General features: G+C 37.6%; 2 protein-coding genes and 1 pseudogene across 3 annotated transcripts in view; 2 read left to right on the top strand and 1 right to left on the bottom strand.

Annotated features, from left to right (window-relative positions):
• The window catches only part of LOC102866193 (ankyrin repeat domain-containing protein 26-like), a 188,640-nt gene extending 174,292 nt beyond the window's left edge, over positions 1-14,348 (top strand). Inside the window, exons 29-33 of the mRNA XM_006887109.1 lie at positions 3,837-4,127; positions 5,188-5,405; positions 8,854-9,109; positions 12,185-12,230; positions 14,245-14,348. Coding sequence (XP_006887171.1) covers positions 3,837-4,127; positions 5,188-5,405; positions 8,854-9,109; positions 12,185-12,230; positions 14,245-14,348 — 915 coding nt within the window. The remainder of the gene's footprint in view (positions 1-3,836; positions 4,128-5,187; positions 5,406-8,853; positions 9,110-12,184; positions 12,231-14,244) is intronic.
• A 1,416-nt stretch (positions 14,349-15,764) lies between these two features.
• On the top strand, positions 15,765-16,787 carry LOC102876185 (annotated as a pseudogene).
• Positions 16,788-22,229: 5,442 nt separating this feature from the next.
• The window catches only part of YME1L1 (YME1-like 1 ATPase), a 54,933-nt gene continuing 53,783 nt past the window's right edge, over positions 22,230-23,379 (bottom strand). Inside the window, exon 19 of one of the 2 annotated variants that reach the window (XM_006887084.1) lies at positions 22,230-22,597. In XM_006887084.1, coding sequence (XP_006887146.1) covers positions 22,454-22,597 — 144 coding nt within the window. In that variant the 3' untranslated portion in view covers positions 22,230-22,453. The remainder of the gene's footprint in view (positions 22,598-23,379) is intronic. The other variant, XM_006887085.1, reaches the window with a different exon arrangement.

The raw sequence follows: 23,379 nt of genomic DNA, 5'->3' as shown, positions 1-23,379 counted from the left end.
CAATGATTCTTTCCACGTATGTAGTCAATTTGAATCCTTTGTAGGCCATCAGAGAAGGCCTCTTCTTTTTTAAAAATTTACTTATTAATTTAAATGAAAGTTTACAGAGACAGGATTTCCAGTCATTTTTGCACTTTTCTCCCTGCCCACCCCTCCCCCACACTCTTCTTGAAAAGAAAAACTCTTTCATTGTTATGCAATCCCTTCCCCCAAGACCACTCCACTGTGCGGCCTTTACTCTGGACTTCTGTAATGACAAGACCAGAATGATGTCGTGTCTGCCATGGACTCATTTTCTCCTCCTTCTATCCTACCTCTAGAGCTTCTAAAGTCCAATGTCCTCTTTCCTTTTTGATCCAGGCTAACAAGCCATTTATGCTACTTTAATTCTCTTTAATGCTTTGTGATTCTCCTGTGGATTTTACTGGAATACTTTCCCTTAGAAAAATTATTTTTCAGATTTTCCTTGAGGTTAAGTTGTTCTCCACTTAGGCTTCCTGTGAAACTGTGTGTGTTGGAAGACAACACCCCTAATATTATTTCATCCTTAATACCTCAAAGGACTTTAATCTACTACCTTGAACCTCATCAAGATTTTAGTCACTGATCTTGGCTTTGAACCCTCTTTAGATCCTGTTTTCCTCGGTTAATTGTTGTTACCTGCTATCTAGTCAGAATCGATTCATTGCTGCCCCTTCAGTGGGTTTTCAGAGGCTGTAGGCCTGTTTTTAATTGTTTTTAGTCAAACATTCCTCTAGGTCATATAGCCCTGGTTTGTCCACTTGTTGTACAGAGGTAACTCGTGGTTGCTGTGATACTGAACACTGTGACACTGATGTGTCAAATGTGATCATGGTTTCCCATGGTAGACAGTGTTTAGTGGAGCTCCCTGATTAAAACAAGCTTGGAAGCAGGAGTGGCATCCACTTCCATAAATCTCTTGCCTCTGGAAACTCTATGAACCTGGAGAAAAGATGAAAGTCACACAAGTGTTGAGGACTTTCATTCACAGGGTCGCTATGAGTCGCCTACGACTCGACGGCACTGAACAACATATCCGTAGAGGGAGGTTGCCTATCTTGCACCCATTGAGCTGCTAGTGGGTCTTTGTCTTTGTAGCTCAACTCCTTACCATGATGACACCAAAAGCTCTCAATTTTCCTCATAGCACTGGGTATTGCGTTATAGCCAGAAGCCATTTCTTCACTTCAGGATGATTTGGCATATAGAGAAAATGTGAATAAAAAACAGATATTTGAACTGTGGTAAGTCTTGGGTTTGTTTTTTTTTTAATTTAAGCCTTTCTTTTTTTTTTTATTTTATTTCATTACTTTTTGTGTGTACTGTCAAATCAGATCTGACTGGTACAGGAGGAGATTGTTCCTCCTTCTCCAGCAGAGCATCTGGTGGCTTTTAACTGTGCACCTCTGAGATTGCAGTGCAGCTTCTTGCCAGTAGGCCACCAGAGCTTGCCTAAGCCTTTCTTTCAAGTATTTCTCTCTGATGAAAAGAGCAAGAGTCTCATCTCTTCAAGGTTTAGTATTACTTTTTGTATTTGGCTGTTTGCTTGCTCTCACCCCTTTCCTGACACGTCTTCAGGAGTGATCAGGCATCTCCCAGTCTCCTGAGGCCTCTTTGATTTTCAGTTCTACTCTTCTCTAAGCTCATTCTGCTTCTTCCAACCTCTGGTTAAAGCCATTTCCATATGTTCTAAGGTTTTCCTTTTTCTTTTTAGTGGCAGCATCTTACCCCATTAGTATTGATGCCAGTTATTTATTGCTATGTAATAAGCCACTTCATTTCGGCTTGAGCCAAAAGTCTTCAGTTAGGGACCTCTCCAAATTATTGAGGAGTAATGATGTTTGTTTGAGGACAGAAATGCATATAACTCAGACCATGGTATTTTCAATCATCTGTTATGAATCTGAGAACTGAACAATGGATAAGGATGAGAGAGGAAGAAATTATGCCTCTGAGCTGTGGTGTTGGGGAAGAATACTGATAGCCCATGGACAGCCAAAAGAACAAATATGTCTTGGAAAAAGTGCAGAGTGCTCCTTGGATGCAAAGATGATGAAGTTATACCTCACTGACTTTGGGCATGTTACTAGGATGGGCTGGCTATTCCTTGGAGAGGGACATGATGCTTATAAAGGCAGAGGGTCATTGAAGGAGAGGAAGACCATTGACCAGGCAGGCTGACACAGTGATTGCCACAATGGACTCTATAGAGTGTCAGGAAGTGTGAAGATGGTGCAGGAAATGACAGAGTTCAGATTTGTTTTTCTTAGCATCATGGAGAGCCATACTCAACTTGATGGCACCTAACAATAACAACTGACAGTAATTATTTATATCACATACCTTAATATTAAATCAACAAAATACACAATGTATCTTAACATTACTATATGAGGGAAAAACCCGAGAAACATCAATATTCAAAATTAAATTAAAAAAATTTTTTTAAAATTAAATTTAAAACAAACCTTAAAACTTTCAAGAAATTTACAGTTTCAACTTCATTCTCCATCTTTAACTTACCCCATTCATGTGCATATGGCCTGGGGTCAGTGTTCTTGTCACAGGCCAAAAGCTGTTTAACTTTTCTTTTCATATTTGTAGCTGCAAAAGTAGCCATATTAACTGCACTTCCCAAGCCCCTAACTCCTTACCAAATCCCACATTTCCATGTGTCTAGAGCCATTGCAAGGAATCCCATTCCTGACACCAATTGTAAAAAGAGCAAGTGCCATTTGGGAACAGCCACTATCTGACTTTTACCAACTTTACAAAGGGGGAACGTTCCCCATCAACAACAAAAAACACAAGCCAAATTCCCCTGAGGTTGGACATGCCCCTCACCTCTTTCTACCCATCTCAACACCAATCTTGCTTTGCTGCTTTACTGGGTCTAGAAATTCAATGTGATAGCTCACAGACCACAAAGAACCATATTGGGGAAGTCAAAAGTTATAAACCAGGTTAGTAGCAGAATCTAGTCAGGACATATGCTCACAAGTGTGCTCACAAATGTCTCAGCCTTGAGTCCTGGGGCTTTGAGCCATTGTTACAAAGCTTTCAGTCTTACCAATATTAGCTCTTCCCTCCCTCCCCCAAGTCGACCAACAAACTTGGGCAAAGGCTCTTAGTTTAGCTATGGTTCCGCCCTTGGGGGCAGCAGTTCCAGGGTCTGCTCTGTCTCATGTCAAATCTCTTGTTCTCCACTGTGGCTACCATGGCTATTGCTCCAGTCCTGAAGGGTGAGTTGCATTCTCTTGCTTGCTCTTCTCTGCTGATGCTGAGGTTTCTTCTAAATCTGCTGCTAGATTCACTGAATTTATTGGTCAGACTAGTCAATCCCCTTGTGAATAGGCTTACACACCCTATTCACATATTCCCAACCCATCCACATGGCAATGTCAGATTCGATGGGTAACAAAATCATTTTGACCAATGAACTCCACAAGACTCATACATTAAAATGGGAAGTGGAGGGAGATACTTTGTGCTTAATGTGACTTATAGTCATGGTGAGTGAAAAAAGGCATGAAACTATCCTAGAAAAATGAAAGTCTAAAATTAGGTGCAAAAATTATTGCAAAAATGTTGAAAGTAAGTTTATTTTTATTTCTTTTTGTCGTTTTATTCTGGTTTTCATTTTCTGTGTAATTCAAATGCTCACCTTCTAAAACTCTACTGTAAAACAGAGAATGTTTTATGGTAATGAAATTTATTTTACAGGGTTTTTTTCTTTTACAGTTTTATATTTATTTTGAGGTTAACAACTCTGTCTGCTTTTTAAATTACCAAGCAATACTGCTTTATACATACAGATGGATGATCATAAAGGAAATCTAAGAGAGTGGTCTTCAATATATCTACACCTGGCTGCAAAATACCAGGCTCTTCAGCAGGAGTTATTAGTTATGAAAACAGTGAAAAAGAAATGTGAGTCACTAGAGAAGAATAAAAAGAAATTGGAACAAGAAATAGTCAACCTCCGCAGTCAACTAGAAGGAAATAGGACAGATTACGGTCAAGTAGAACAATATAAAAGGGAGATTGAAGCAAGAGTAAGGCAGGAAATAGAAGAAAAACTGAAAGAAGTAAATTTCTTTTTACAGGTAAATTTATCTGTAAGGTACTTTAATTCATTATATTACAAATTTTATGATGAATATATACATTGTGTGTGTGTTTACTTCCTTCTCAGCAATTTAGCTTTATAGATTTTAAAAAGAAGAATTTGTTTCTCCTTTAAATGCAGAATGCTAATTAATGTCTATCCTTATTCTATAATCATTCTTATTAAGAAATTATTTAGTAAGAGTTGTTACAATAAAATAAGACTATTAGAAAGGAAAAAATATTTAATAAATGTATTATGCTTTTTGAGTTGTGGTGCAGGAGAAGAGTATTGAACATACCATGGACTGCTAGGAGAACAAGCAGGTTCATCCCAGAGAGGGTGAAACTAGGCTGCTTCTTGGATTCTGAAGCTTCATCTGACATTTTTTGGACATGTTGCCATGAGGGACTAGTCCTTGGAGAGGGCATCTTGCTCGGAGGGACAGAGCAAGAGAGGAAGCCCCTCGATGAGATAGAATAATTCAGTGACTGGGGTAATGGGAGTAGGTGTGTCAGAGACAATAAAATTGGCACAGGATAGAACAGGGTTTAGGGCTGTTGTACATATGGTCATATGAGTTGCAGGTGACTTGATGACATATAACAACAACTATACTCTTAAATTATTCTTATAATTTTTAAATTTTTATTTGATTTTTTTATACTTCAGATATAGCTGAATGGCATTAATAATTAAGATTTTAAATTAAAAAATTTTTAAAACATTTCTAATTACCTTCTGGATCACTAAGAATGAAAGGAAACAAATACTTTATAATCATTCAACTTACAGTTCTTTTAAAAATCTATTTCAATCCAGAATTAAGGTTACATAGAGAAGTATACTTGGGGGGGAAGGGAACTGTATTCCAATGAAGGAATTTTTTTTTCTTTTTCTTTTCGGAGAGGGGAGCGAACTGGTGGGGAGGGGTGTGCAGGGAGAAAAGTGTGGCAATGAATGAATGGAAATCCAAAATCTCTGTAAATGTTTGTTAAAATTAATTTTTAAAAATGAAAAAATCTATTTAAAAAATGTATCATTTCAATTTCTTTTAGACTCAGGCAATTTCTCAAGAATACATTGAGAAGTTAAGAGGGACAAATAATGCTTCAGGGAGAACTCAGATGCAACTCAGAATTAAAGAGCTAGAATCTGAACTTTGTAAAGTAAAAACTGATCAAGAAGATTTTACTAGAGCAGAAATGAAAAAATATAAGCAACTTTATCAAGATGAATTAAATGTTCAGAAAGCAATGTCAAATAAACTAAACAAGTAAGTCAAAATACAAACCATAGAAAATAAATGGAGCTTAATAAACAAATGGATTTACTATGCCTTAAAAGCAAAATTTTTAGTGATCCAATGTCTTTAGGTTACTGAGATAGGAAAACTGGCTAGACAATGTAATTTTAAACAATAATGTTAGTAAGTGAATTTATCTGTAAATTGTTAGTCTAAGGACAGTTTCCATCTCTCTCAATTTTTGGTTTTACATGGCTTTATTGTTTCTTTAATATCTCATATAATAAACCTGATTTGTTAACTTGTTTTTAGCCTTTTAATTTAGACAAGTTTAGCATTATTACAAAGTTTCATGTCATTATTCTTCTAAAAATAATAATAAATGAACTAGTGCTTGACAATGAGGCTGTTAATTGAAAGATTGAGGGTTTGAGTCTACCCCTGGGTCCCCATGGAAGAAAGACCTGCCAATCTGCTTTCATACTATAGTATACAGCCAAGTAAACCCGAAGAGGCAATTCTACTCTTAGAGATGGAGTCGTTATGAATCAGAATCTACTTAATAGAACCTATTACAATCAAACAAAAATCCAAATGTATTTCTGGCAAACAAGCTTATACAGAGTAGAACAGCCCAGTTAGATTTACAAAGCTATAAACTTTAGGAAGCTCTCGGGGCTTAGTGGTAAAGAATTGCACTGCCATCACAGAGGTGGTGGTGGTGGTTATGTGCCATCGAGTTGCCCATGACTCATACTTACCCTGTGTACAACAGCCCTAAACCCTGCTCTATCCTGTGCTAATCTTATTGTCTTTGACACACCTACCTCCATTACCGCAGTCATTGAATCAATCCACCTCATAGAAGGTCTTCCTCTCCTATGCTGTCTCTCCACCCTCCCAAGTAACGCAGAGGTAAACAGTTCAAATATTCCAGTTGCTCCATGGGAGGAAGATAGGCAGTCAACTCCAGTGCAATTTACTGCCTCTGAAAACCTGCTAGAGGGTCAGTTGCAGGTCGGTTCTGACTTGATGGTACACAACAACAGTAATCTTTACAGAGGGAACTCTAGTATTCTAGTAGACAAGGAGTTGTGCTGTCAACCCAAAGACATGAGGTTCAAATCCACCAGCTACTCTGATGCAGAAAGACAGGAAATCTTCTTCCTTGTGATATGTTCTTGTTACATGCCTTCAAGTTGACTATGACTCATAGTGAGCCTATGCACAATAGCTCTGAACCCTGCTCTATCCTGAGCCAATCTCACTGTCTCTGATATACCTACCCTTATTACCCCATTGTGTCAATCCATCTCATCCGGGGTCTTCCTCTCCTGCACTGTCCCTCGAACTTTCTATGGATAATATCCTTCTCCGAAGACTGATCCGTCCTGGCAACATACCCAAAGTATGTGAGACAGAGTCTCAAAATTCTTGCCTCTAAGGAGTAGCTTGTTCTCTTCCTCTCCAGGACAAACCTGTTAGTTTTCTGGCAGTCCAAGGTATGTTCAAGACTCTTCTCCAGTGCCACAACTTGAAGGCATCAATTATTCTTCAGTCATCCTGTGTCATTGTCCAGCTCTTTGATGCGTAGCAAGTAATTACAAAGACCATAGCCTGGATTAAGTGTACCTTAGTCTCTAGACTGACATCCTTGCTCTTCAACACTCTGACAGTAGATGTTCCTAATGTAACTCATCTTTTTATTTTTCTCACTGCTCGTGCCAAAAGTGTTAACTGTGGAACCAAGCAAGCTGAAGTTGTTAACAATCTCAATCGCTTCTCCATCTATCAGTGAGCCCAGTGGTGAGAATCTTCATTTTCTTGAATCCATATTGCAGACTACAGTCCGTTACCCTCTGCAACAAATGCTTCAGGTCCTCCTCCTCAGTTTCATTGAGAAAGTTTGTATCATCTGTATAATGCAGATTGGTGATGATTCTCCCTCCACTCCAGATGCCACACTCCAGCCTATCAAATGATCTGTGCTGCATACACATTGAAAAATGGAGACAGGACACATCCTTGACTCACTCCTTTTCTGATTTTGAACCATGTAGTGTTCCCTTGCTCTGTTCTGACAACTAAGTCCTCGTCTAAGTGTAGGTTTTGCATGAACACAATTAGGTATTTTGGGATTCCCATTCTCCCCAAGACTACCCTCCAATCTGTTGTGATCCACACAGTCAAATACCTTTGCATAGTCAATGAAACAAACCTGAGTGGTCAGCTCTCAGTGGGCCCCAACTTAACAGTGATGATTTGATGTACAATTTATAGGAGCTGGAATTGAAAAGTCAGCAGTATGAACCCACCACTCACTTGATGGAAGAAAAATGAGCTGGGTCCTCCCCTAAAGACACACAGCCTTTAAGAGCCTGAACTGGCTGGAGGGCAGGTGCCTGGTCTCAGCAGAAATGGATTTCCACATCTTTCTACCACAGAGTTCTGAGTGGTTTGAGCAGCCAGCCTTTTATTTAGCTAATCATTGCACCACCATGGCCTCTTCCTAACCACCACAAAATCAGTGTAAAAAGTAATAAGTACAAACAAATACTACAACACTGGCACATTCTAGCACTTTGAAAATGACCTTATGAATCTTTGACACAATTACCAGAGGACTCTTCGAGACAAACCATTATTTTAGTATTTTTCCACACTACATTAGATAAAGATAAGTATGATAAAGATGTGAAGGGAGATGTCATTCACAAATTGGGTAAATTAATATCTTGATCTCTGTAAGGGAATTTCAGGTGCCACCTCCAATGCAATGGTAATAATGTTTTGGGTTGATCGTCTTTGGGGTTCTTTTAGTTCTTTTTTGATCACAAATCTCATTCACTTATAGAAGTTGTTACTATGAAATATATCAGTGTCACATGCTTTCCTCCCAACTCGAAGTTAATAAAAGTGTACAAGAATGATACAAGCAAATTCTTGGAACTATGTACTGAGGAGTGATTTCCCTCATGGCACAAGCATTTGTAATGGCCTCTTGAGAAGTCTCTCTAAGTAAAGCCATTGAGAATGTTACAAGTGTTATCTTTAAAGCATTCAAAACACGACTAAGTATTACTCTCCCCGTCTTAGCTTTGCTTAAATTGTTAATTAGAAAAATCTCCTGGAAATAGATGTACTTTATATAAATTTAAACTAATTTTTTAAAAATGTAATTTAAAACAATATCTTGTTTTTGTTGTTATGTACTGTTGAGTCAAAATTGAATCATGGTTTACCAAACTTAAGCCAATTTTCAGAGGTTATAAATTGCATAGGTCAAGATTACTTGTCTTTCTCCTGTTAAACAATGTAAAATCTACAGTCATGAGATATGCTCTGAAATATCTTCAGCTTTAAAACACTGTCTAATGGGAAGTTCCATTTACTGTTATGGCAATGTTTTGATAAACTGCAGGATATTTAAGGGAACAATGAAATGTTAATATTTATTTGTCTTATGTATCCTTTCTAGCACTAATGAGAAGCTAGGAGAGATGAATAGCAAACTTCTAAGGGAGAAGCCACATGACAGATGGTTACTCAGCACGCTCTCCACCCGGCCAATCCCGGAGTCGCCTTGCGCTGCAAGTATGAGTACTAGTTCACTACTTGATAGCAATCTTACTTCAGAAGAATATGAATGGATTACTCCCAAAGAACACATAAGGATTCCAAGCTGTTCAAAAGGTGGACCTTCAAATGACAACATGAATTCCTACTTGTCTGAGGTTTGTTTCATTATGTTTTCACCCTGGGTTTCTGATCTTTTTAAATTTTGGTGAAATACAGAGCTTTCTTTCAGTTGATTTCTTCATATTAAGTAAAAGTCACCATTTTCTGTCCATGAAAGCCAGAAATTTCACAAATATTTTTGCTCCTAGTTTTTGGAAGGAAACAGGGTTAATAAATTATTTCTTCAGTCTCAGATTCTGTTATCCTGATGGTTGAAGCAAGTTTATGCCCAAGGTAGGGGAGACGAACCTTTGTCATCTTGGTCTCCAAGGACTACTCTCTGGACCTTCTCCAAGAAACATCCTTTTGTTCTTTGTGGCAGTTCATGGTATGTTCCGTACTCTCCTCCAACACCACAACTCAAAAGCGTCAGTATTTCTTCTTTTATTATTTTAATTGATATTTTAATGAAAGTTTATTGAGAACTTGGATTTCTATTCTCATTGTTGCAGATTCTCCTCCCCACCACCCTCATTCCCTTTTCTCTTTGAAAAAAAGGTTTTCATTGTTACATAATTTCCTTTCCCACCCCACCCCCCTCAGTCCACTTTGTCATGCATCTCCCACTCTGGAGTGTTGTCATGCAAATAATGTCCAATCATGTATTTCCTTTTTTAGCAGTTCTTTCCATCTTTTTCAATGCTGCTGTTATGTGCCGTTGGGTTGCCTGCGACTCATAGCAACCCTGTGTACAACACCCTAAACCCTGCTTTATCTCTGAAAATCTCACTGTCTCCGACACACCTACCCCCATTACCCCAATCACTGAATCAATCCACCTCATAGAGGATCTTCTTCTCCTGCACTGAACCTCCACCATCCCAAGCATGACATCCTTCTCCAACTACCTCTTTGAAACATGTCCAAAGAATGTCAGACAAAGCCCCAGAATCCTTGTCTCCAAGGAGCAGCCTGGTTCAACCCTCTCCAGGATGAACGTGTTTGTTTTCTTAGCAGTCCATGGTACACTCAATACTCTTCTCCAGAACCACAGCTCAAAGGCATCAATTGTCCTTCTATCCTCCCTAATAATTGACCAGCTCTCTGATGCATAGCAAGTGATTGCAAAGACCATGGCATGTATTCGGGGCACCTTAGTAGTATGGAAAGGTCACTGACAGCACTTTCCCATCGCAATACATCTTTTTATTTCCTGGCTGCTGCTGCCAAAAGTGTTGATTTTGGATCCAAGCAAACTAAAGCTGTGAACAACCTCAATCTCTTCACCATCTACATGATGCTGCCAATTGGTCCAGTGGTGAGACTGTTTTCTTTATATTGAGCCTCAATTCACATTGAAGACTGTAGTCCTTGACCTTCTTCAGCAAGCACTTCAGGTCCTCCTCAGTTTCAGCAAGCAGGGTTGTGTCATCTGTATAACACAGATTGGTGATGAATCTTCCTCCAATCCTGATGCCACATTTCTCCTCATACAGCCCAGCCTCCCAGATAATCTGTTCTACATATAGATTGAAAAGGTATGGAGATAGGACACATCCCTGGCATACACTCTTCCCAATTTTGAACCATGCAGTGTTTCCTTGCTCTGTTCTAACGACTGCTTCCTGGTCCAAGTATAGGTTTCACATTAGCACGATCAAGTGTTCTGGGATTCCTATTCTTCTCAGAGTCAGCCAGTTTGTTATGATCCACACAAATGCCTTTGTATAATCAATGAAACAGATAGACATTCCTCTGGTATTCCCTGCTTTCCGCTAAGATCCATCTAACATCATCTACAATATCCCTAGTACCATGACCCCATATAAACCCAGTCTGCACTTCTGACCGTTCTGTTGATGTGCTGTTCAAGTAGTTTTGGGATAATCTTCAGCAGAATCTCGCTTACATGTGATATTAATATTGTTTGGTAATTTTCACACTGTTGGGTCACCCTTCTTTGAATGGGAACAAATATAGATCTCTTCCATTCAGCTGGCCAAGTGGTTGTCCTCCAGATTTCTTGACACAACTTGGTGAGCACATCTAAGGTAGCATCCGTTAGTTGAAATGTCAATTGGTATACCATCAATTCTGGCTTAATCTTTGGGAATCCTGGGTACAGAAGTTCTGTAAAGTGCAGCTCCCTGACATCAAGAACAGAAGAATCAGATCATCATCTGCTCTGGAATATTGGGTGACTAAATTGTGTTTTTCTCTACTGTACAGAAAGTCACTATGAACTGAAACAGAATTAATGGACCTCAACAACAACAATAATAGTTGGTCTTTGTTCTAAAAAGTCATAAATTTAAAGAAATTAATTGGAAAACCAACTCTTATCCTTCAAGCAAATTTTCCATAGTCTTTGTGTTTGGATCATAATACAGATTTATTATTAGAAAAATCTTAAAATTTAAAAAAATCTTCATGTTTTGCCAGCAGGATGTTCCCATGACATTAAATCAGTACCATTGTCTTCATTTTATTAAGAATCTGCTGGATAATTAATAGTACAGAACACGTTTTAAGACTTTGACTTTTATAAGAATGGAAAGTTCTTTTTACTTCTAAGAAAAAGTTTTAAAGTTTTTAAAAACTTGATTTACCTTTTATAAATACCAATATTTTGCTAATAATTGAAAAGTAATGTATCCAGTGTAAAACATGACTTGAATTATTTAATCTTCTTATGCCAATGAGACTGAGGAGCTCTGGTGGAGCCGCCCAGTGTCTGCTTTGGGAGAAAGATGGACACTCTCTCCCTCTGAGCAATTACATCCTCTGGAAACCTACTGAGGCATCAGCTATGAGTCTTTTCTGACTCAGCAGCAATGAGTGATTCCAATGAGATCAAACATCACTCCTCTGTGAAATGAGATATATACAATTTCCCAATATCTCCTTTTTAATTGGCTTAATTTAAGCATTTTTTCTCTCATATTTAAAATTTAAAAATTATTTGTAAAAAGTATTTAATTTGTGAATGTTATTCTATTAAATAACTTTCCAAGTTGGACCTCATCTCTAAAACACTATTGGAATTGATGGCCACAATTTTATAAAGATATGTTGTCTGTAATAACTCTTACTAAACATAAACATTAAAAGTAATATTTTACTTATTTCAGATGTGGCAGGAGCTAGGTAAGGATATAACTGGAGACCTACAGAAGGGTATGTTGGCAAAATTTGTTAATTACACTTAAATATTGATTTCTGAAGTCAAGTCTCACTATCCATTGTTTGGATAATAGATGGCAAGTTAATATGGTGGATACTTTTTTTTTTTTCTCTCCTGGTTGTGTATCGTTTAATTAGATCTGACTGGTTCAGGAGATTGCCCCGCCTTTTTCAGCAGAGCATCTGGTGGATTTGCACCGGGCACCTTTGGGATTGCAGTTCAACTTCTTGCCACTAGGCCACCAGAGCTCCCTGGTGAATACCTTTTATACACAGCTGAGATAAGAGAACTCTGGTGGCCTACTCCATGGAGAGTTGAACTGCTAACCAAAAGATCATCTACTCTGTGGGAGGAAGAGGGGGCTTCTCCGCTCTGGGGACTTACATCATCAAATACCCAATGCAGGGTCAGCTATGGGTCGATTCCAACTGATGATGAAAGACAGAATGAAAGATAGTAGATTGAAATACTCCTCAGGAGTGCTATAATTGTTCTTTCATCACAATCCATATATTAAAAAAAATCTTTAAAACTGTCTATGAATCCCTTTATATTTTTGTTTTGTTCTTACTTTTGTTATCTCTATCAATGATCTGCTTACTGACATTGAAATAGTCTCAAAAAAATAGACATCAGTAAGTTCTGATGTTTATTAACAGTGAGAAAAGGCAAAAAATACAGAGCTATTCAATCAGTTACAGTTCTAGTAGCTCTCATTTAAATCTGATTGTTTCCTTTAACATTGGTTTCTTTTGCCTACAGAATAAATTCTAGATTTCTTATCATTGAAAGTTGTTAAAAAGAGAAGAAAAAAGAAAGAAAGTTGTTGTTAGGTGCCATTGGGTTAGAACCAACTCCACCAAGTTTTCTAAGGCTGTAAATTGCGTGGGAGGAGATAGTCTTTCTCTAATGAAGCAACTGGTGGATCCGAACCTTGTGTCCTTTAATTGGTAGCACAACTCCTTGTCCACTAGACCACCAGCGCTCCCTTACCATGGAATTGTTGTTGTTGTGTGCCTTCAAGTCGATTGCCACTCATAGCGACTCTATGTACAAGAGCCCCTAAATGCCGTTCTATCCTCACCGTCTCCGACACACTCATTCCCACCACCCCAATCACAGAATCGATCATCTCATGGAGGGTCTTCCTCTCCTTGGCTGTCCCTCCACTCTCCCAAACATGGTCTACAAAGACCAGTCCATCCTTGCAACATGCCTAAAGTATGTTAAGAGGAAGCTCCAGAATCTTTGCCTCCAAGGAGCATTCTGGCTTCACCTTCTCCAGGACAAACCTGTTTGTTCTAGCAGTCCATGGTGCATTCAACCCTCTTCTCCAGCACCACAGCTCAAAGGCATCAATTCTCAACAATAAAGATGCTTAAATCAGTTTGGTTCTTACTAAGTTATACAGCCTTAACATCTTGCTACTTTTACTTTACTCTTTTAGTCTAACACCTATCCAAACTATATTCCTCTTAATTCCAGTGTTCTTCTTTCCCTCTACATGTGCTTATTTTCTTAATGTAGCATTTGAGTATCAACTTACATATCACCTCCTCTAAAAAGTTTCTACTATTGACATAATGAGGTCACGTCCTCCTATATGTTCCAGTAGTGCCATCTTTGTATACCTATTAGTACAGATGACTGGAGAAATTGCCTGTTCCATCTGTTGTTTTTTCCAGGTTGTAGCGTGTAAATGTTAAAGAGTTGTTTGTGTCATGGTCATCTTGTAATCTGAAGTGCTTGTCATGGTTTTGTAGCATATAGGTACTTCCTATAGTGTGAAATGTGGGAAGAAAAAGATAACTATAAGGCTTGATGTTTAACAGTGACATGTGCCAATAATCATGTATAAATACGGACAATAATATTTAATAGTAATCTAGTATTTTTATTTTATCCATATACCCTTATTTTTCATTTGTTAACACTGATAATGTCGACAACTGACTGAGACTTGGTAAACTATGATTTTTTTTGAAGTGTAACTTTTTTTCTTTCCAGATGATCCTGAACTTGAATCATTATACTATACAACTTCTACTCCTGGATATTTAGAGGAGTCAACTCAAGAGTTACTTACACAAGCATCAGAAGAATCCCTGTAGATTTTAAACAAAACAAAACAAAAATGTAAGATTTGAAAGATAATAAAAATATAATTATTGAACATGACATTTGAATGGTTTAATTATGTTAGGTGCCACTGAGTCAATTCTAACTAATAGTAACCTTATATGAATATGAGGTCTGAGCCTTTCCCTAACCTGCACCATCCTCAAGATCTCTGCCATGAATGGGACCATTGTTGTCAGTCCCTTTTATGAGAGTCTTCTCTTTTGACTCTTCACCTTTTTCAGTATAAGGACTGCCCTCTCCTGGCAAAATGTCCAGAGGATGTGAGATTAAATTTCACCATCCTCACCTCTTAGGAACACGTTGGTTGTACTGCCTCAAAGAAATGTTTGTTTTTTCTTTTGGCAGGATGTTCAGGTCTCTTCTGTTTTCCTTATCATTGTCTAACTTTCAGAAACATACAAAGTAACTGAAAATGCCATGGTTTAGATCAGGCTCACCTGTCTTTGATATTGCTGTTCTTTATCACTTTAAAGAGGTCTTTGACAGCAAATATTCACAATGTAATATATCTTTTGATTTCTTGACTGCCGCTTTACGGGTACTGATTATACTCCCAAATAAGATGAGGTTGTTAAATTCTACTTTCTTCCAGGTATCATGATGTTGCCTACTGGTCTAGTTAGAGGGTTTTTGTTTTCATAATGTTAACATGTAAACCATATTAAAGACTTTAGTCTTTTATTTTCTTCAACAAGTGTTTCAAGTCCTCTTCATTTTCTGTAAGTTATGTCATGAGCATAATATAAATATTTTATGTTGAGTCTTTGTGGAGTTTATCTTGCAATATGACTTTTTCTAGCCATTATTTGACTCTGTTTTGTAGACAAGAAAAATATGCAAAAGGGGTGTGTTTGACTATCCACAAAGGCATTGGTCATTGCACAAAACCACAGCTTAAAGGCATCAATTCTCCTATCATCCTAGTCATTTGTCTAGCTTTCACTTATTTATGAAGACCATGTCCTGGAGCAGGTACCCCTTAAGTCTCCAGACTGACATCGCTGCTCTTCAGTACTCTGGAGAGGTCCCTGAAAGCAGACTTTCTCAATGCAATTCGTCTTTTGATTTACTGGTTACTGGTACCAAGAGTTTTGATTGTGGAGTCAAGCAAATTAATGCTGTTAACAATCTCAATCTCTTCACCATCTATTATGATGTTGCCAATCGGCCCAGTGGTGAGAATCTGTTTTCTTGATGTTGAGCTTCAATCCATATAGTCCTTGACCTACTAAAACAAGCGCTTCCATCTTTCTCAGTTTCAGCAAGCAAGATTGTGTCATCTGCATAATACAGTGTGGATGAAAAGTAAAGCACTACAGAACTTAATTATAACTAAATTGTTTCTATATGATAATGAGAAGAATTTATATAAAAATAAAAGTTCAATTTTAGCTGTAGCCGCCACCATGGCCTCTGGGAGCAGTGGCCTCGCCGCCTGCCACCTCCTGACTCGCTATTTCCTCGTGCAGCAGGATGGACTTCGGCACTGTTCCTATACATCTTCTAGGAAAAACCTCTACATCAATAAAAATACAAAAGTTATCTGCCAGGGTTTCACTGGTAAGCAGGGTACCTTCCACAGCCAAACGGCATTAGAGTATGGCAGCCAACTAGTTGGAGGAACAACTCCAGGGAAGGGAGGCAAGATGCATTTGGACTTACCAATCTTCAAAACTGTGAAGGAGGCCAAAGAACAGACGGGAGTGACAGCATCTGTCATTTATGTGCCACATCCTTTCACTGCTGCTGCAATTAATGAAGCTATGGAGGCAGACATGCCCTTGGTTGTGTGCATCACCGAAGGCATCCCACAGCAGGACATGATGCGGGTCAAGCACGCACTGCTGCGCCAGGGAAAGACCAGGCTCATCGGGCCCAACTGCCCCGGAGTCATCAACCCTGGAGAATGCAAAATTGGTATCATGCCGGGTCATATTCACAAAAAAGGAAGAATTGGTCTTGTGTCCAGATCTGGTACCCTATCTTACGAAGCAGTTCACCAAACGACACAAGTTGGATTGGGGTAGTCCTTGTGTATTGGCATTGGAGGTGATCCTTTTAATGGAACAAATTTTATTGACTGCCTTGAAGTATTTCTGAATGATCCAGCCACAGAAGGTATCATATTGATTGATGAGATTGGTGGTAATGCAGAAGAAGATGCTGCAGAATATTTGAAACAACATAATTCAGGTCCAAATGCCAAGCCTGTGGTGTCCTTCATAGCTGGCTTAACCATGCCACCCGGCAGGAGAATGGGTCACGCAGGGGCGATCATCGCTGGGGGGAAGGGAGGCGCTAAGGAGAAGATCTCGGCCCTTCAGAACGCGGGAGTTGTGATCAGCATGTCCCCTGCACAGCTGGGGAGCACCATCTACAAGGAGTTTGAAAAGAGGAAGATGCTCTGAAAGAACAATGAAACCAAAAAATTTCCTGGAACTATGGGATGAATCACAGAAATGAGAACCAGCGAGTTTGCTCCTGCTGTGCACTGGTGGTCAAACCATGCACTTGATGTTGGTCCTTTGGTACACCAGGGACCCAAAGCAAAGCCTCAGTGTCTGGATTTGAGAGGTTTCCACTTGTCTGTGTAACAGAGACAGCCAATATATCTACCCTTTAATTTGGAAAAAAAAAAAAGTTCAATTTTAAAATCCCTCAATAACTTACACTTTCAAGTCCACCATTAGGTGTTCTTTTCAGATCTAAAGAACATATTTACAAAATACATTCTATTCAAATAGTTCATCACATAAGATCATTCTATTTAGCATTTTTGACTTAATAGAACTGCTGTTTTAAAAGTAAGAAAAGTGGTCAGAAAACAAATAAAATGCAAGTTCTGGTCTCAAAAAAAAAAAGTAAGAAAAGTGAACTTAATTAGCTGTGTAAACTATCACCAAAGATGCAAGAAAACTTTTTAAATTTTGTATGCTCAGTGTTTATTCACTGCAAATTCAGTAAAGCATTTTTTAAAGTCAGGACAGATTCACTTTCAGGTAAGTACAGATGGACAAAACCTCTCCTTTTTGAAAAATAAATACCTGCAGAGCTGAACAAAATTGTAGAAAATATTTCAGTGCTCTGGAAATTAACCAAAAACACATAACAAACTAAAAGCACTGATTTTTAGTTTACTAAATTTACTGGTATTTTAGAATACTCATAAGCAGCACTGATTGAGTGCTGTTCTTGCTTGGGGTTTCTCCAAACCTACCCTAGCTCTATCAGTGCAAGGGGGTTCAACCAGGACAAAGAAAAACCAAGAAAGCAAGCTCTTCTGCCACTTCCAAAAGAGCATTAATGCATTTTAAGTTCAAGTGGAGATCTCATTTATGAGCATACAGCGTTTACTAGTTTCAAGGTTACAGTTCTGGAGGATGAGGCAACTACAGGAAAAGACAGCACTGCACATATTTTGGGTTCACCATAGGATGGATGCATTCAGCAGAAAGTAATGGCTCAAACCCCAAACACACTGATTAACAGAGTACACACACACACAAGTTCAGCAGAAAAAGGTCAATGGAGATTGGAAAACAGCCTGAACTCTGGATGTGTTTGACAACTCACAGGTCCATAATTAGATCCACCAGGAAATTCACATTAATGGCTGGAAGGGTTTGTGCAAAACAGACCAATCTTTGGCTTAACACAAACTATGCATAGAGTGGTGACCTGGAGATAGCCAAACTTAAAACTGAGCTTAGACAGTAGGGGGTACACGATACAATGGAGATATTCACAGATTTAATGCAAATAAGGTGCTAATCTAAACACAAGTTTGAGGACTCTCCTTCATAAGGTCACTATGAGTCACCTATGACTCGACAGCACTTAACAACATCTACATAGAGATCAGCTGGCCGAGTGGACAGAATGAGATGCTACCAAGCCAAAGGTAGGTGACTTTTAATCCGCAGCCCTTGGGCCTACCTTTCTTTGTTTTGTTCAGACAGTCCTCTAGGTCATACAGCCCTGGTGCACAAGTTGCCGTACAGCAGTAACTTGTGGTTGCTGTCAGATTGAACACGGTGACACTGATGTGTCAAATGCGTTAATGGTTACCCATGTGGACAGTGTTTGGTGGAGCTCCCTGATTAAAGCAAGCTTGGAAACAAGAGTGGCATCCACTTCCATAACAGCTTACCTCTGGAAACCCTATGAACCTGGAGAGAGGATGAAAGCGTCGAGGACTCTCCTTCATAGGGTCGCTGTAAGTCGCCTGCAACGCGACAGCACTTAACAACAACAAGGTACTAATCAAAGAAACAAAAATTAAAAGGCTTCTGGTGGAAAAATTCCATACTTTTCAGATTCCATAGTCACTACATTACTTAAAATTTGACACAAAAATTAATAAAAATAAAAGAAATGGTGACTAATGTTAATAAAGAGTGAAAGTGAATATGAATTTTGTAAACAAAACAATATAAAATTTAAAAAAAAAACAACCAAGAAATTGTGATATTTTTTTCCTTAGTAATTAGGACATATAATAAAAACCTAATTCTTAAGTGTTCTCCAATGTTGCAAATAGCAGAATGAGAACGTCAGAGCAATTGTAATATTTGAAAACTAATGAAATAATATTTAAAGAATTAAAGTTATAAGGCTCAATGAATAAAGAATCTCAATAATGAAGTAAAATAATAAAACATTTAAGATACATTTTCTATATTTTAAAAAATAATCAAATAGAAATTTCAAAGCTGAAAAATATCTGAAATAAAAACAATGTAATTAAGATGCAAATAATCAGTGAACCTGATAAAAATTCAACAAAAATTATTCAACAGCAAGAACGGGGGTGGGGAAAGAATTAGAAAAAAGATGAAAATAAACTTATGGCCTATGTTCTAACACAAATATACCAAGACTCCAGAAGAGTATGAGGGGTTGGGGGAGAAGCAGAAATAACACCTCAAATTTGAAAAAAACAAAACATTCTAGTTCAAAGTATATTGTATCATATGAGTGAAGTAATTTATTGACCATTAATAAGTGGTATGGCTTTAACTTAGCAACTGTAGTAAGATGTGTTTTATGTTGTCATTGTCTCAATGATAAAAACAAGGAGTATTTATACAAATAAAAAATATTAAAATCCTTTGAACAACCCCTCAAAAGGTGTATATATAATTAAAAAAACAACAATTAAAATGGTACCCAATTAAGTAACAAAAAATAGTAAAAGGAAACAAAGGAAAACCGTGAAAGAAACAGAAAATACTAAAGTGGCAGATAAAAATCCAATTACATCAGTAATAATAAATATGAATCAACTAACGGCCCATTCAGATGGACAGATTGTTAGATTGGATTAAAACGCAAGATCCATCTGAAAGATTCTTAACCAGAGGAGACAATATCTTAAATTTTAAGACGAAAAGACAAATATCTAAAATAAAATGGTGCAAAAGATTTTAATAGACATTTCTCCAAAGCAGAAATACAAAAGAGAGATCTAGTAATTTAGTAGCAAGGAGTTTAGTTCCCAAATCAAAGACTCATAGTTTGAATCCATCAGCTTCCCTGCAGGAGAAAAATGAGCAACCTCTTCCCTTTCAATATATCTTCCCTGAAAACAGGGTGAGCTATAAGGTCATTCCAAATCAATGGTACACAACAACAGCAAAAACTGATCGTTAAGAATAAGCTATTTAACATTATTAGTCATTAGGGAAATGTAAATTAAATCCACAGTAAGATATCAATTCATACCCACTTCATTGTTGTTAGGTGCCGTCAAGTACAACTTATAGCTATCCTATGAACAGATCTGAACCTTGTCCTATCCTGTGCCATCTTCACACTTCCTGACATACTAGAGCCCCATGGTGGCAGTTACCATGTCAACTAACCTGGTGAGGGTCTTCCCCTCCTTCATCAACCCTCCACCTCTCCAAGGAACAGCCCCTGCGAGCAACATGCCTTAAGTATTAGAATGGGCCTAATCAAAGAGATAGACTATAACAAGTGCTATGAATGATGGAGAGAAATTGGAACTCTGACATATTGCTGGAGAGAATGTAAAATGTTGCAGATAGATTGGTCTTTGGAGAGGGACATCATGCTCAGAAGGATGGACAGACAGCACAGGAAGGGAGACCCGCAGATGAGATGGATTGATACGGAAACTAGGGTGATGGGAGTTGGTGTGTCAGAATTAGTGAGACTGGCTCTGGACAGGGAAGGGTTCAGAGCTGCTGTACATAGGGTTGCTATGCATCGCAGGCAACTCAATGGTACATAACAATAACATACTATGACAGGTTTGGAAGCAGAAGTGGCATCCACTTACTAAATAACATGCCTCTGGAAACTCTGAACTTTGATAAATGTCGACAGTTGTAAAGGGGCTTCAGGCCTTTTGTTCATAGGGTCACTATGGGCTGTGCGTGACTTGAAGGCAATCAAGAGTCTGATAATACTTCACTGATTTCATAAAAAAGTTAACTGACAGCTTACCACACAATCCAGCAATTTCATTACTAGAATTAATGTTCACAAAGACTTGTGTATCAATGTTTACAGTCCAAATCTGAAAACAATTCAAATGTCTACCAATGAGTGAGTCAAAAAACAATTGTGAAGTATACAAAACGGGAATACTCATTCTACATTAGAAAGAAATGAAGTAATGCTATTACCATCTGAATTTCAAAATCATTATGCTAAGTGAAAAGAAGCCAGATGCAAAAGACAAACACATTGTTTGATTATATTTTAAAAAAAGCACATTTACAAATATGAAAACAGAGCCCTGTTGCTTGTGCTGAGAGCAGGAACTGACTACACCAGCTTAAGATAACTTTTCAGGGAGATGGTAATGTTCTAGAACTGAGCTAGATGCACAAAAATATCTGAATTATACATTAATAAATTTTCCAACATGTAAACTGAATTTAAAACTGTAAAATGGAATTGGAAATCACTGGACAAGACAGATCAGACTACTGATGTCAAAGGATAGGTTTATGTGCGCACACGTGCATACACAGAAAGAAAGAGGAAGACACAGACCAATTTAATGATCATGGTTTACAAAGATTCTTGGTATTACTGCTGTAACTTTTATATAAACATCAAATTACACTCAAAAATTTCCAACTATGAGGGGGGAAAAGTAGAAAGTCAAGAATATATTCTTGACTTGACTTTCTCGTTCCAACAATGTCCAATGATGACCACACACAGCTTGACAGTTATTAGAAAACGGTAGGTAGTTTCAATAAAATCAGTTGAAGAATAAAATTTGGCTGTAAAACCAACATAAAAGGCTCTAAAATTTTATTTCTATTGACGTAAATAGAAATTTAGCTGTAAATCCTGTAAAAGCACATTCACATTCGTAACAAATGAAAAAACACAGGATTTGCCATTTCAAATAGAGGGTAACTTTCAGAGGGGCTGAGTTATTAAGCGAACGTTTTGCTTTTGATATCAAGCATATTTATTTAGACATAGAATTTGAGGTCTGTTACTGAACAACACTACTGGACTGAGTTTCATTAATCATAGTGATCACAGTCCATTGCTACACTTAGTTTTCAAAAGTCCTTTTTATATATGGTTAATCTAGAGTATAAATAAGGGCGTATTAATTAAGCTACAACTCTTGTAGGCAGATAACATGTATATAAACAGCCAAATAAGTACCATTTTTTTAAATCAAAGACAAATGGCACGGAGGGACAAAAATAATCCTTAAACAATTTTAGCTTGCAGATTAAAAATATCTTCCAGGAGCTAAAGGCACAATGTTTATTCATTTCTAACTGAATAACCAATCAGAGAGTCATCCTGTATATTAAACATAATAACTGACCCACATTTCTCAAACAAGCTGTTTTTAATCCTGATAGTTCTTTATTTATCGCCATTTGCTTTGGGTTGCTAATTTGCAATAGATGTCATAATAGAATAACAAAAATTAGATAAATGTGACAAAGAATGACCAAGTATTTCACACCCTTGATACAAAGTCAAGAAGGAGGAAAAAGCATTGCACAAGGAGACTACTGCGGTCCTACTTATAAAACCAGCTACACATCCATATCAAGACAGTTTATCATCTCACTTCCAATTTCTTCCCCTCAAGAACAATTTGAATTTCTTTGGCATCCAAAGTCTCATAAGTCAGTAAAGCTTCTGCAAGATTCTTATGTTCTTTAGCATGAGTCTTTAAGATATGTTTTGCTCGTTCATATGAGTCCTAAAATAGAAAAGCAGATACATAAGAACAAAATGTATTTGGAGAGAAAGAAAAGCTACAGTCAATGGGAAAAGCAATAAAACATTAGATATCATTAAAAAACACCCTGTGAAATCTGTTAATTATAGTAAAGATAAAAGCATTTAAATGCTGGGCTACAAAGAGAACTCATCCTTTGAGATGTCCTATTTTTAACATTAAAAACTATCACATTTGAAAAACAATAATTAAGGATCCCTTACACCAAAAAGGTACAAAATACTTGTCTACTATTTAACTTAAGATCTACAATCACATAATTATCTTTATTTAATACAAGGCCAATGTAAATGATCATGGTTTACAAAGATGCTTGGTATTACTGCTGTACTCCTTTAACAGCTTGATATTTCACCAGTTGACTTACCTTTCTATTCTTTACTTACTAACACATTCATCTACTAATTTCTGACAACTGTAATATAGTATTATTACAAACAACTCTCATTTTCTACATTTGATCTTTTTTTTTAGTTAAAAAAGTCAACTGCCTGGTGAGCTCTGGTGGCCTAGTGGCAAGAAGCTGCAACTACAGTCTCAGAGGTGCGTGGTTCAAATCCACCAGATGCTCTGCTGGAGAAGGAGGAACAATCTCCTCCTGTACAGTCCGATCTGATTTGACGGTACACACAAAAAATAATGAAATAAAATAAATTAAAAAAAAAAAGTCAACTGCCTTACAAAGCTAAGTTTATGAATGAATCTATGAATTTATGAGTAATGACATGATTAAGACTTCATTC

Source organism: Elephantulus edwardii, unplaced genomic scaffold, assembly GCF_000299155.1.
Source record: "Elephantulus edwardii isolate Elephantulus edwardi_28Jun2011 unplaced genomic scaffold, EleEdw1.0 scaffold00054, whole genome shotgun sequence".
In the NCBI taxonomy this organism is placed as follows: Eukaryota; Metazoa; Chordata; class Mammalia; order Macroscelidea; family Macroscelididae; genus Elephantulus; species Elephantulus edwardii.
This window is presented reverse-complemented; position numbering and strand designations above follow the sequence as displayed.